This window comes from Rhopilema esculentum, chromosome 8 (genome assembly GCF_057945365.1).
Source record: "Rhopilema esculentum isolate cy_ngs chromosome 8, ASM5794536v1, whole genome shotgun sequence".
Lineage (NCBI taxonomy): Eukaryota > Metazoa > Cnidaria > Scyphozoa > Rhizostomeae > Rhizostomatidae > Rhopilema > Rhopilema esculentum.
The window spans coordinates 5819409-5834386 of record NC_142822.1 but is presented as its reverse complement, the minus strand read 5'-3'; the positions used below and the strand labels follow the sequence as shown (position 1 = coordinate 5834386).

Genomic DNA, 14978 nt, shown 5'->3' with positions numbered 1-14978 from the left:
CAATTTCAATCTCGATATTGTCAGTTTTTCGTTATAAAAAATGTTTACCAATCTGAGCACCTTTGAAAATCTACTTTCTTCAGTTTTGCATGTCCTGTTGTATTTCACCTTGAAAGCGATGCCTGCTTTTTTAGCCAGCAGTAGAGCGTCTTGCCAGTCTTCCATGTCGCTGCGAAAGTGTTAAAACGGTACCGCGGGCCTGAGCGCGAAAAAATGCGCGGGGAAACTTAGATAGTAGATATCTGCCAATGCCATTCAGCCTGAGGCTTTAGAACGTGGCCTGTCTGTTAGAGGAGTGTTTCATTTTTTGTGATTGTTATTTTTATCACTTGATTCTCTATCGATTTGATTTTCTTTATTTGGCTACCCTTTACAACTAACTGCAATTTCACACCTTTGTTAATCAATGAATAACTCACAGCAACCTTTTAATGCAGAAACAACTCAGCACTTTGCTTTACTTTTAGGCCAATCATTACAGTGTCCAAAATGTGGAAGACGATTGAATCACTATAGAGCACGAATGCGCCACATGAACATGTGCATGAGCCAAAATAACGAAGGAGAGAACAGCAAAAGACACAAATGCAACGAATGCAACAGTCGCTTTACTTCTTTCGCCTACTTGCAGTGCCACACCATGGTCGTACACAGAGGGGTATCCCAATTCAGGTGCCAGTACTGTAATAAAGCATTCACTACAGCGCTGATTCTGGAAAACCATGTTAGAACACATACTGGAGATCGACCTTTTGTATGCACCATATGCAATAAAGCATTTGCACAGAAAAGCACACTCATGAAACATGGAAAAACTCACTTGAAGTTGTCGAAGAAACACTACAAATATCACTATGTTCCCAATACCCAAATTTAAATGTGACCATCAAGATTTTATTTATCCTTGGATATTTATTGATTTTGTTCGAAAGTGATTTCGAGGGTACAATTCTTACGATGTTGCTGAATATGCTTCTTGAACATCCCCCGCTACAATGTTAAGGCTTGGGGTCAGTTTGGTGCTAATGAATACGGTCGGCCTGTATAGGCAAATAGACTCTCCTGCCCCAAGAAATTCCATGCATGCCCAGGCGTGGCATTTAAAGTTGTGCATCGGTTGCCATTTCTGTCTAGCTCAGGGATCCATCTTGCTGTTGGTTTTTTAGCTATGAAATTCGTAAAAATCTTTATAGCTAAATGCCATTCATTGTATTAAATCTGAGGCAGCAAAATTATCAAAACTAAAAAATTGATATAGATTAAACATTATATAACCAATATAATTAAAAGTTGAGAGATAGTTGAGAAGATTCAATCAAAGATTTTAACATGATATTTTTAAAGATCTCTAAAAAACGGTCCCGATCATCTTTATGGTGAAAAAAATCCCGTTTGGATACTCACCCTCCCTCACCTGCCAGTACATGCAACAAATTCACAATGAAATGGCATTAGCAGCAAAATCAGCATCATTGATGAAAAAGTTTTGCTTAGAATTCTGCAAGACAAACTGGCATTGTGTGTTAGTGAATAGCTGCTATTCAAGTCTATGTTTTATTTACGAACTTTTTTGAGGTACTCCCAACAATTTGATTGTAAATTGTTGAAATTGTGAATAAAAACACATAAAAGCAACATATCCTAACTGTAAATATCATCAGATTGTATTTACGTCATATTTATTTTGATGGTTTTTTATCAGAAAAGATGTGTGTTTTTCCATGTTGATACCCTCTCTTTAGGCCACAATATTTAATGTTTTTTAAAGGTTGGTTTTAAAACAGGAAGCTATTTTTAATCATTGTTAGTCTCTCGAGTGAATTTTCTTTTTTAAAACGAATCGTAACAATTTTTTTATTTTTCTTTTGAATTTGCTTCTGATAAATAGCATTAAAATGAGTATATTATTCAGGAATGCCATACACTTAAAATAGGTATTTGTGTTGTGTTACGAAGAGAATAAGGGTGGCTCTTGCAAAAATCACTCAAAACGATATCAAAAAGCAGCAACTGGGTACCTTTTCAAATGAATAAGGGAGCAGTACATGCTATCGTAACAAGGGCCTCGACGCAAGTTGGAAAGTAGGGGGCCACGAGCAAGTTAAAGACCCAAAACAAGATATTTTGCATAAAAGCTCAATTGTTTTACAAAAAAGTGGGGAGCTATGGCCCCGACCCCACGTTCCGCCGTCGTTGGAGGCCCTTCAAAATAGATATTGATGTTCAGATATTGTGTCGGTTTGAATTGGAGAACTTACTTGTCCCTTGCTATTCTATGACCTTGAAAGATTTCCACCCAATTACATCGTCGATAAAAGCCACAACTTTGTCTGAACGACAATAAAACCTACTTATTATCCTTTCTTGTTCATTTTCGTAAGTCAAAATGTTTGTTCCTAAGACCTTTATTGGGTACCCAAATAACATAGTTGGGTGTTATTTCGAAATCCCTTTTTGAAAATACGGTAAAAACCCATTAAATGAACCTCGATTAACCGACCAGACCATATTGGAGACACCGTCAAACATTAGACAGACATTTTCGTACCAAAGTTTTTAATGTATTAAGCCGATGAGAAGCCACCCCTGGATCATGGTCATGCCACTGCAAGTCTGCATCCGTACTAAGGCTCTGCTGTTCTGTCAGCCTGTTTTTAATTCTGAAATCGTTATTAGTACTTTTCAAAGTTTTTTTACCATTCTTCTGTATGTTTCTTTTCTTGGCCTTACCGTACCCTCTAATTTTTTATTCGACTAAGTTAGGCCTCTTGGTCCACGCGAGTCATGTAGTCTATGACTGAAAAATTTCATCAACTTGAGCTTTTATAAGATCTTGTTGTATGTAATACTGACTGTAATACTTAACTGTAATGCTGAATGCTACTGAAAAGGAATTAACTTTGCTATAGTCTATGAGAGGAAGGATGAACAGAGAGGTCGCAGATGCGATAGGTTCAGGTGTGGTTTACGGCCTTCCTCTGAATGTGGCCTACAAAACAACTGTTTACTTCCCTAGGATTTATGAGAACAGCGTACAAAATAACAGCAACAACAATATCGATGGACTTTTTGTGTCCTTCAGCAAATAAACCATTTAACACTGTGTTGTTGTGTGTGAATCTATAATGCAGAATCAGCAAATCTCATGCGCTGTTTTCTCGTTTGCTTTCAAGGCCAGCTCTGCACAGTTTGTAACCGAGTGATCCCGGTCTGGTCATTCAAAAAACATAAGAGGTCTTGTAAGCGACGCAACCCGGCAAGCAATGAGAAATGGACGTGCAAGGACTGCGGAAAATCCTTCATAAGCGGAAAACGGTATCTGGAAGATCATATTCTCTCGGTTCATATGGGGACCTCGCCGTATGAGTGCAGCGTTTGCGGAAGGGGATTCGCTTCGTATAACAACTTTAAACGCCATTCGCTAGTGCATAGCGGCGATAGGCCGTTTGAATGTAGCATTTGTAAGAAAAGTTTCAATCAGTATTGTAATTTAGCGCGCCACCGAATGAGGATTCATAATATAAGCAAAGAGGAAGCCCTATTTTTAGATTTGAAGTAAGCTTTTTGGGTATGTTGATTTGCATCTTAGATTCACACATAACACTTCAGACCACGTTTCCATGCCTACAGCCTCTATCTGACGAGATTAAGCCCCGTCTTTATGCTAAGACTCAATGCTCATTCTTCCACCAGTGTACCTCCTTTTCAACTGAACCCTGTTTATGATTTTTGGTGAAGTCACCTTTCATATTTTGTGTAAATGTTAGCAGTAGACCTTGAGCAGCTAGCTGGAAGCGACGTTTTGTAGTTGTTCGTCGTTGATATAATTTTGGCGGGGAGAGTGTGTGCATTTTGGTACTTATGGCTGCTGGCGTTGCTGTTTAGTTTGGAGAGCACAACGAAGTGTAGAAAAGCAAGGGAAACGTGGCCTGTTGGTGTTTTATTCTCTCAATCTATTTCACCATATTTTTTACCCCGTTTATTGTAAATGTAAATGTGCTCGTGGAAATCGCTAAGTAATTAACTATGCTGTTGATATGCTAAGTCCTCCATTTACTGTTCCTTACGTTAACAGAACCCTCACACTCCAAGGAATGGACATTGTATACAGGGACATTACAAAGGGGGGGGGTTGCGTTAATCAATAATTCAGATATTAAAAGCGTTAGTATTTATAAAAACTTCTTTTTGGAAATAAGAAGTTTTCTGTTTAATTGGCCTATCTCGAATTTGTATGCTGTTCTACCATCGTTTAAAGTACTAAATCCTGTGAACATTTATAAAGACCTTCTTAAACTCCTGGATGCATTTCGATAGAGGATTTACCGTATATGCAAAAGGACAACATCAAGCTGTTCTGTGCTTTGGAGAGAATCAGGAAAGAAAGCACTCGTTCATCCCTTCTTTTGTTAGTTACTGTTAAGGGTGTCTCTCTTTACATGAGCTGATAGGTATAAGACCCCCTACCCCCTCCCCCTTCAAAAGTATTTCAAACGACAATAGCATCAACTGACAATTGGTCACTTGGTAACATGAAAGTAGAAAGCCGAGCTACTTGGGATCAACCCCCTTTCCTGCAAGCTTGTCTTAGCTCTACCCCTATCTACTACCGCTCCCAGCCCTACCACTTTATGATCAACCTGTTTGCGATTTTTAAAATTCTCCTGTTGGCATCGACTGATGAACTCTGCCGCAACAACAAATGTCATTTTGCTAGAGTTTTCAAAAACTTTCTTTCTATCGATATTGTATTTAGTTTGGGGTTTTTAAATGTATTGAAATAGTAAAGCCATCATGTTTCGTCTTTTTGTTAAAAGTTGTATGCCAATTTTTTTATTTTAAAAGTAGAGTGTTAATTATTTTATGACGAATGTATGATAAACTGGAAAGTTACAGCAAGTTGCCGCTTTCCACAGTCGCCACTTTTTCTTACGAATTTTTGTAACTTAAAAATTATCTTGTCAATGATTTTATACTCTATCTGCTATGTGATCGCAGATATACTTTTGCTTTTTTATTTGTCTAATTAGCTCTTTAAAAGGTTCAGTTCTATACAGGTTTATTTTTAATCAATTTTTATTATTTAAGAAATATCGGCCGTCACCTTTTTATCGAATTTTGATATTCATTTATTTTTACATCCATCCGCGTCAATTTTTGTAAAGATAGGAATCAGTTACTAAATTACAAAATCTCTAATTTCCATAATTTTCTTGCGACTACTAAAGAAACATTATTTCAGCTCCAAGGATCTTTCACAGCCTCGTCCTGTTTTCTAATTTTACAGAAAGTTTTTTCTTGTCAATTTTCTTGAATAGCATTGGCCTGCAACAAGTTGCGTTACGATAACTAAGATCTGCCTTGTTCTTTACCGAAATTGCCGGGATAATATGAAAAATCTGAACGAGGCCCATCGCAAAATTACTGAAATAACAATAGCAAGAAATTGTAAAGAGTCGCCTTCCAGAATAAAGAAGAAGTCTTCCTCTTCTACCCCACAACATGATTCAAACTAGTATTCCTCTTTATATCTGAATTTCATGTTCTTTTCATATAGAATTGGAAATTTCTAATTGACTGGCGCCTTTTCCCGGAGAGGGTACAGATATACACTTCCTTGTCTCCATCTTCTACTCTCAATTCGGAACTGCCTTTTTAAATGTGCCTCGTTTAGATTTTCGTTGTGTTCGTCGTAGAGCGTATGAGCGACGAAAAATTGGAGCTGCTTTTCTGTTTTGGTTAGCTAAAACGTTTGCTCGAAGATGGCCTTCTTTTCTTTTCTTTTCAATTCTCCCTCTGTTCTTCTAATTCCACGTTTCAGTCTTAACTTCTTTTTGCAACTTTGGTTGTTGCGGATTGTTTGGAGAAAACGTTACTATTTATACGCACCAGTCTCAAACGGTACCAAGCAATCACTGTTTAGGCAACTAGTAAAAAGCTGAACGTGGATTTTTTTCTTTGTTAACACTTTGCCTGCTATTAATGGCCCAATTAGAGACCTGAGTTCAAATTCCAAGGATAACTTGCAGCCATTGTTTTATATGGATTATAATGAAGAATCTTTCTTATGTCCTCCCCCTCTAACCTCGGCCACCTCTCTCTTTCATCACCTTCCCCACTCATTTCCCAAAATAAAAGTAAATAAATGATGAAGTAAAAACGCATTGCCAACCTCCATTTTCGTGCAGTTAATACAAAATGAGCAGGAATAACATCATGATCAAGCATATTGCTTTTGATAGTGAACTGCTTGACTTGTTGATCCTAAGATTTGCCTGACTGGATGTTTTATATGCTCTGCCAATATTGGTTAGATTAAAATTAACCTGCTGGCATAGTGGGTGAAAATGTACAGGCTTCAATTCGTTTTATTAAAAGTCTTAGATTTAGAGAACTAAGTTTAGGGCACATTTTAGTCGTCTGTAATTATCTTTAATTGCAAGTAGTTCTAAATTGAAAACGAAGCATCTTTTGTATTTCGGAAATAAATGTCAGTTAAAACGTCAGAAAAGAAGCGTATTCATAATCCAACGTTGGGTGCAAATGACTTTGGAAACCAACATAGCTGCTCTAGCAGTTGCCTGTTAAACGAAAATTTGAATTTAAATCTGCTGGTGTAACAGAATGTTTGGTATTTGAACTCTGTCCTCTAATTGTAGGCCATCAATGCAGTCTTTGCGCTCACGATTTCGCTTCCCAAGAGGTTCTCCAGAAGCACTACAGAATGTGTCCAGCCAAGCCAAAGGATGCTCCAAAATGGGTGTGTAAAGAGTGCGGAAAATCGTTCGTAAGTGGGAGAAGGTATCTACAAGACCATATCATGATGGTGCACAAAGGTATGCCTCCTTACCGGTGTGATGTCTGCTTAAAAGGATTCACAACTTTGGCTAACTTTAAGTCTCATATCCTGTTACATGGCACAGAACGGCCGTTCAACTGTCGAGAATGCAACAGAGGCTTCGCACAAAAAGGAAACTTTCTAAGACATTTGAAAGGCGTGCATGGTATGCAAATCACTTTCAAGAGTCGCAAACGTTGAGCCCTTTGAATAACATGCTAATGCATTCATCTTTCTGTTCTGCTCTCCAAAGCTTTAATATGGCAATCCACTCAGTTCAACGTTGAACGTATCAAGGTAGCATATATTTTTTAAGTTGTGTACACTTTTGTACAAGTAAGTTTAGCGTTATGTATTGTATTGGTTGTCTTTTATAGAAACATCAATTAGACCCATAGGATCTATTTTGATTTGTTAACCCTTTTGACCACGCTCATGATGGCATCTTCATGAGCGCTGGAATAGACCTTAGTTTCACAATTTTACAGTAAAGAGTTAAGCAGAGTTCCAAATCTAATGATCGGTTTCCAGTATCGAGAAGCTGCAAAATTTAAATTCAAGTATCATATACAGAACCCTCTTCTTTGCTTACGTCTTTGTTGTCAGATTTTTCGTCAGATTTTCAGCTGTTGTCGTCGTGTTGTCAGATTGTCAGCTATTACATTGTCAAATTTTTTGTCACTTACATGTTGGATTTTCAATACTGCCAACAGAAGGAAGTTTTGTAACAGGGCCACTATAGAAATGCTACGAATCTTCACCAAGGCACAGGCAAGCTGTGACTTTCTTGGCAGTTCTGTCAGGCACACTATTTCCAACTCTTGTCGAAGCAGGAAACGGCAGGTTAGGACAAGACTGTCAACTACATACACAGATGTTTGTCCAAATGAACAAATGGGAAGATAGGGTTTTTTGAATGGTTAGATCAACGCCTAGGTTGGGAGCACTGACTTAAGAATAAAACCAACATAAAATAAGAAGAAAATCGTCATCTAAGCTTTAGCCTTGGCCTAAAAATGATTACCGCAGAATAATTGTGACCATCCACAAATATGTAGTTCTAGGCAACTGAGGTTAAAGTTTAGCTAACAGGATAGAATTTGAATGTTGGAAGTGGCATGATTTTATGTGATATCAGGAGGAATGATGTAGAAGAAGCACCTGGAATATGGCAAGACGTTCGGGTTCATTTGGGATTCAAAGAAATTTTTGAATTCAACTTTTCTATTATTGCATAGTCTCTAAACTTTGATATACTAAGCACTTCATGTAAAACAGTCGTAGAGAATAACGTTTAGGCCACCAAAATGATTTTCCGTTGAATTTCTTTGCTGGCATTGGCGCAAAATCATGTCTTTACCCATTTGTAGCAAACATGTCAAGTATCATCTTATCTAAGCATGTATATAGAATCGTTATAGCGTTAATATGCAGAATAATTAATATAAACTACAGTTTTACTGTGCATTCATTATCAATTGTTGATAAGTACCCTCTGTTGTTTTCATGCTTTGATTTTTATTTCTATGTTTGTAAAACTGCGTCAAGAATTTTACTCTAGGATTCATATTAAACAATATTTCGTCGTGTGTTTATTAAAATGTAGAACATTTTATTCATGTTCATTGTAAAATGCCTTGATAGCTAATAAATTTTCCTAGAAAAAACAATGACCACATGTTTCGAGTGCTAAAATAGTTTTATTTTCAGTCAAACGTATCTAGAGATTGGATTTTGTTTTCGCACTTGAATAGACTCTCATGGCATTTTTGAAATTTCGTTACGGGACCAGAGTCCAGAAAAGTCCTTAAAGGCATTGAGTCATGGTAAATAGGCTTTCTCTATAGGGGGTCATTTGGTTTCGGCGTGATCACTGCTGTTTCATGTGATATTGGCATCCGTTGTAGACAACTTGCTATTGATGGAAACTGTTATGTTAATCAGTACGAGGTGAGTTCATGTGACCAGTTCAAGGTCAACCAATAGCATCGCAGGCATAGAAATCATGACTCAGCGGATTTTGGCTCTTAGGGTATACCCAGTCTATTTATCATGACTCAATGCCTTTAACCTTCCTCCGGTCAAATTTTTCTCCGTCAAAACCTTCCTCCAAATTTTCAAGCAATCACCTTGGACAGGGCGTGGTTAGGGAGTGGCTACGGCATGAGGGGTTACAGACGCAATGAATCGAGACAAAGTTATGTCTTTGGGTCGATGGTAATTATCGCATACGATAAACTTTGCTAGAATACCAATCGCATTACAGCTCAAGAATAATATTTCTTTTAAATGTCGAATGATGAAATCAATGGAATTATGATAAAATATACATTGAAAAATTTCAAAACCATGGAACACGAACAGCATTCTCCTTTCAGATGTGTTTTTTGGCAGTAAAGTAAGGGCGTGGACTAGAAACTTTGTGACTTTTCGTGCTATCATTCACCATTCGACTCAACGCGTGTTTTAAAAGCGCAACAAAGAAACAAGTGCAGAATAAGTTGTCTCAATTATTTTTTTAAATTCTATTTGGCCAAAACCTTCCTCAAAATTTCTATTGTTTCTCAAACCTTCCTCCGGCCAATGACCGTGCGACCGTAATGTTTTCTGGACACTGTACTGTATATATACACGAAGGCCGTATAGAGCAAGTTGTTCAACGTATATTTCTTATAGTGCGCCCACCGGCATCTGGAGAGGTTTTTAGGCTTTTTCAGCTTTCCAGTGTATATAGTTTTCTGTAAGTTTTGACGTAGAGAGACATGAAATCTTTAAAAATGCTTGTGTGGACACCAGTAGGTAGACTTACTTCACGAGTCTCTTTTTCGCTATTGTCGTATTTTACAGACACTCTGTTGTAGCCAGTAGGCGGAATACGATAAATCTTTACCTATATAATTAAGAGGTTACAGGCTCGTAAACCTTTCATATGACAAGCAGTGAACAGGCAAATTAATACCAATAATATAGACTGATCCACGCAATAACGCTGAAAGCACAGTTGTGTGCCTAGACAACAGTCTTTGGTGTTCACCTGAAAAAGAGCCGAGCGAGAAACGTGAAAACTAAAATTATCAGAGCGTTGAGATGAAAGAATTTCTGTTTTAATTGCAATTAACAGAAATTGACAAGCGTGATAGCCTACCAACTTAGATCTATTTCTCTGTGAGCTGAGCGTGAAGGTAATGCTATTACTGACGCTGTATAGCGCTGTCACAGGGTTTCGTAAACGGTTTATTATCTTATGACATCGCAATTAGGTCATTTTTTGCGATTTTGACGTGGATTTCTCCTCGGTAGTCTCTATAAAGACCTGTCTGCTATCTTCAAACAGATCTAACCAACTACTTTTGAAGTAAGAGATCGTGCTAAAGATTGTGCAGCAACTGGTCTCGGTTCCTTAGAACAATGATGCATGAGACTTCTTTGACATCTAAATATCAAATTCATATTATTAAATCTCCGTTTAAACTTTCCTTGATTTACTTTATCAAAATTTAAGATCCAAGAGACAGAAATAAAACTTTTATCTTAAAGGAATCAAATTTGAAGCTACTCTGATTTCTTTCTTATTTCTTTCTTATTGAATAAATCTTTGTTCTGTTTTGGCATCAGTAAACGAGTGAATGATTTTGCTAAACAATTTTCTTGTATACAATTATTGATTATTACAACTTTTAAAGCTGTCGTTCGCTACAATACGTTCTATCCTTTTGCTGTTTGACCGAGTATTGAGGTTTAATTCTTAGCTCCAGGTAAGCCAGTTGCGAACCACTGTTCTTTCACCGACTTTCCCAAACCATCAATAAAAGCTCTGCCTTGGATTTGGAAATTGTTATTCGTTATCATTGTAGCCTAACAATTTTTGTAGCATTTGTTCGATTTCAGATAGGCCAGCGAAGCTCTTTACAGAACAGCTTCAAAAATAGGACACAGCAATACCTGTTTAAAAAGTGTGGCACGTTTTACAAAACTAATTGCTAAGACTCTTTCAATGCTTTTTTCAATCCAACAAAGCAGTAATTTATTTCACTGAATATCACCATGTTGGCAGTTAAAAGTCTTGAGTTAGGCTAAACGTCGCTCTTCTCATGCGCCGAACCGAATACATTTCGATGCGACTGTGGAGCGACACGGAGTTAGACACCGCTCTTTACATGTCGTATCTTGGTATTTGTCAATTGAAGAATCATTCCTGCTCATGCCTGCCTCGTTTAAGCCAAAATAAATTACCTATTAGTAATTTATGCATTGAGTTCGGCGCATTAAAAGAGCAACGTTTAATTTGAGACCGTTCCATGGCCGCATAATCCGACTGGGTCAGTCGCTCCAACTACGTTCTGCCGCACTCAATCAAATCAGTCGAATTCAATCAAGTTAAACGTCGCTCTTCTCGTGCGCCTAATTTAAGTAATAGGTTCGGTGCATGAGAAGAGCGACGTTTAACCAAGACCTGAGAATATTATATCGTTGGTTGGTGTTAAAATAAGCGTAGAATAAGTTTTTGCAACATTCAAGGACAGAGTGTTGCCTTTAAGCCAATTATCCAGTTTCAAAAGATCGCCCCAAATTAACCCTATTAAGCCGAACCAAATCGTACAATCAGAAGAAATACACACATTAGAGTCGTCGATTGCCTTAGCAGATCATTGAAGTAGAAAGAAGAGGGTCGAGACATGAATCTTGTGGAACCTCTTATAGAATACCATTTAGGTAACCCCACCAAAGACCGAATTTTTGCAGTGAATGCTATGATCTACGTTACTGGAAGGTCAATGAACACTATTCCTGAGAATTCTTTTGTTGTACAAAAATTTTAAAAGGCTTGGAAAAAGCAAGCTTTTTAAAAAATTCTTAAGCTTTTCGTCTGACAACAGCGCGACTGTAAAGGTTGCCCAATCAGTGCCGCTTGTTTATTGAGAATATTACAAGAGGAGTCCTAAAGTAAAACGAACTGCTTCTGTCTGCACAATAGCACTTTTTCCATTCTTATCTAAAAATGCTAGATAGAACCAGAATCGGGCTTTGCCTATAATTCGAAACATATCACCAATATAGTTTTAGTCTAGGCTTTCCTGTAAATGCTGCCCGAGAGCATAAGAGCATGTATGAACACTAAACCTATAAACTTACCAAGACCTTATCTTTGTGCGAGTCGTCAGTACTTTTTAGTGAGCATGTCTTTATAGGTAGGGTAGCAAGTCTTGGAAGAAAGTTGTTTTCCTCAAAAATTGCAGCCTTAGAGGTTACGCTGTAATTTATGTATTGTTTTCTTACGAAATTTAACTATTTTGTTATTTTAGCTGATAAAAAAAAGAAGAGATTGGAAGATGACAAATCTGACACATGCCCGAGGGCACTTGGTGGATGTCGAAATCTTCAGCTGCCAATAGCAACCGCCATACGGGAATATTGTCAGGTTTGTAGCAAACTTTTGATCGGCTCACAAGAATGGTACAGCATTTTCGTGTTCATAGTGGCGAAAACCTCTGTCCAGTTCAGTTCGTTTTTCTTAAAATCCATTCTATTCCATTGCGTGTTGTGTGAACACAAGTGTTCGCCGAGAGTGAGCCGCGAATGACACCAGAGTGTGCGACATTTATTGTGACGAGTAAAATTGAAATTAAATAGGCAGGCGAGTTGTGTTAGGTACCGTAGAGTGTGTTGGCTGCTTATGGCCTGCGATACTGCTGGGAAACAAACAAGAGGTAGTCTTCATGAATGATACAGCCCCTTTGTTCTAGAGTCAAAGAGTATATGCATGGAAGAAATCATTTTTATGCATGCTCCTTGACTCCTGGACAAAGGGTTGGCGCACTCATCTGCAGAACTTCACTCGCTCGTATCCACAGCAAGTTAGAACACGTAAGTGATTGGAAAAAGGTAGGTAGGACTGTATGGGTCTTAATCAATGCGTTTGTTATCTCTGTTTGCAAGATTGTCGCTGCTGGAAAAAATTATCAATCAATTTTGCATGGAATCTCTGGAATGATAATAAAGGATTGCTGCCGTGAACGCTCTTGAGTCGTATCAGTCACTATTTTATTAATTATGCTTACCTTATGGAAGTGATCAGCAATCAGAATTAGTCTCCATTTATGTGTACCGCAGGCAATTACGGTTCGTATCACGGGACTTACATATAACTGCGCTAAAACGGAACTTAAAGGCATTGAGTCATGGTAAATAGGCCTTTTCTATAGGGGTTCATTTGGTTTTGGCGTCATCGCTGCTGTTTCATGTGATATTTGCATCCGTTGTTGACAACTTGCTATTGATGAAAATTGCTTTGTCAATCAGTATGAGGTGAGTTCATGTGACCAGTTCCAGGTCAACCAATAGTATCTCAGTCATGAAAATCATGACTCAGCGGATTTTTGCACTTAGGGTATACCCAATCCATTTTATCGTGACTCAATGCCTTTAATGGCCTTGCAGAAATATGGGGAATAATGAAGAATTTTTTGCGACTAGGTACATTATCAGTGGACCTCTCTTCTACTTATGCATTTGAATTAATGTAGCTGCTCTATGAAAGAGCCAATAAAAACAGCACAAAATACTACACAATTCAAGAATTTGATTAAAACTTGGTTCCTTAAAAACAGGTGCACATGTTTCTTTGAAGTAAGTAATCTGTCTTATGCAATCCTTGGAATTGCTTTATGTTTGTCTAAATGTAGCGTATATTCATTATTGTTAAAACTAACATTAAATAATCTATATAGTAACAATATCTAAGATTTTACCGAAACAAGATTTTTGCCATTGTTCAAAAGTAACATTGCGCAAGAATAAGTTGAAGATATACATGTTACATACTCAAAGCGGCGGCCCCTTTCGTGCTTTATTTCAATCACTGCTAGGTAATAAGATTTCGCTGTGGATGCATTTTCAAGCATGTTCCGTTTATTCGTATTCGTCCGATAGCTATCTTTCTTATCAATGACAGTTCTGTTAGATTATAGCAGTAGGGGCTACATAACGAAAAAAATAGAAATACGTAAATTGTCTACTTCTTGATAGGTTTGGTGCAGTTATATCTTGAAGTTTTTCAGAACACCCCTCCCCATCCCTGTTCACTGCAACGCATGTATGTTTTGCTTGAGTTGAACAAAATATACAGTACGTTTTACACCAAGTGTCTCTTCAACAGGGCCGGCGAAACGAAGTTCAAAGTGGAAGGGCCAAAAAAATCAAATTTTAAAGTTTTTAGGGGTGGCAAGAACAATTCTAGAAATATGGTATCTTAGTGACGACCAGAAACTGCATCTAAGCTGGATTTTGACTGAAGGAAAATCTAAGGAAATATTTTTATGCTTTCTTTTATCGCTATGTCTATGAGCAAGCTCTTTAGATTTAAAAAGGCGCCATGACCAAACTGAGATGGAGGAGAACAATAAATGAATCAAGCTTTGACAAAAACATTATTATTGTAATGTCAACTAATAGCCAACAACAGCACTGTCAACTAATAATAAAAGATTATGCAACAAGAAAAACTCTGGACTTGAAAACTTTCAAGCTGGGCTGGTCAAAACGAGCTTTGAAAGAATTTAATATTACATCTAGATTTTCTCTTTCTTAGTAGGAATGGATTACTGATACAATCAAACTTTGAAGCTTTCTCGATTATACATTCAAAGAACAAATCTGCCGTATCTTCATTTCTCATATCCACAAACATTTTCTTTCTAGCAGTTTCATTTCCTTCAACAGCTGATTTCTCTCTTTTGTAAAGTTTTTAAGAAGCTTTCCGTCAACAAATAGACCTTGGGAGCTAAGTGTAGGCCATAGAAAAAACAAGACTCTTTCATTTGGTGTTGGTACCAAGTTATTTTTGAGCAGGTTTCTCGATCTATTTCCTAAGCCAAGCTGTTATTTGTTGTACAACTAGGAAAACGGCTGACTTTTTCGACCAAAGTTCCATTTTCAATTTTCTTTGTCTTCTTTGGTAAAGACATAGTTACCAAGCTTAAGCTAAGGTTATTTTTTATAGATTACTAAGCACAGTCACTTACAAAATGGTAGACTAGATTTCTTTCCACTTTTGCTTACAAAAATTCATTATGCTCTGTAGAAAAGTGGAGGGAACGTCAAGATGTGAAGGAGATAGAACAACGCATTGGTTGAACAGAAC

The 14978-nt window shown here is 37.5% G+C and overlaps 1 protein-coding gene across 4 annotated transcripts in view; it reads left to right on the top strand.

The window, feature by feature from the left end:
• LOC135694996 (uncharacterized) overlaps positions 1–12434 on the top strand; it is a 33070-nt gene extending 20636 nt beyond the window's left edge. The window contains exon 9 of one of the 4 annotated variants that reach the window (XM_089109812.1): positions 12142–12434. In XM_089109812.1, coding sequence (XP_088965938.1) covers positions 12142–12419 — 278 coding nt within the window. In that variant the 3' untranslated portion in view covers positions 12420–12434. Of the gene's footprint in view, positions 1–467; positions 1707–3173; positions 5004–6659; positions 10358–12141 lie in introns of those variants that run through there. The other 3 variants (XM_065213911.2, XM_065213910.2, XM_065213909.2) reach the window with 3 other exon arrangements.
• Positions 12435–14978: the final 2544 nt, after the last annotated feature.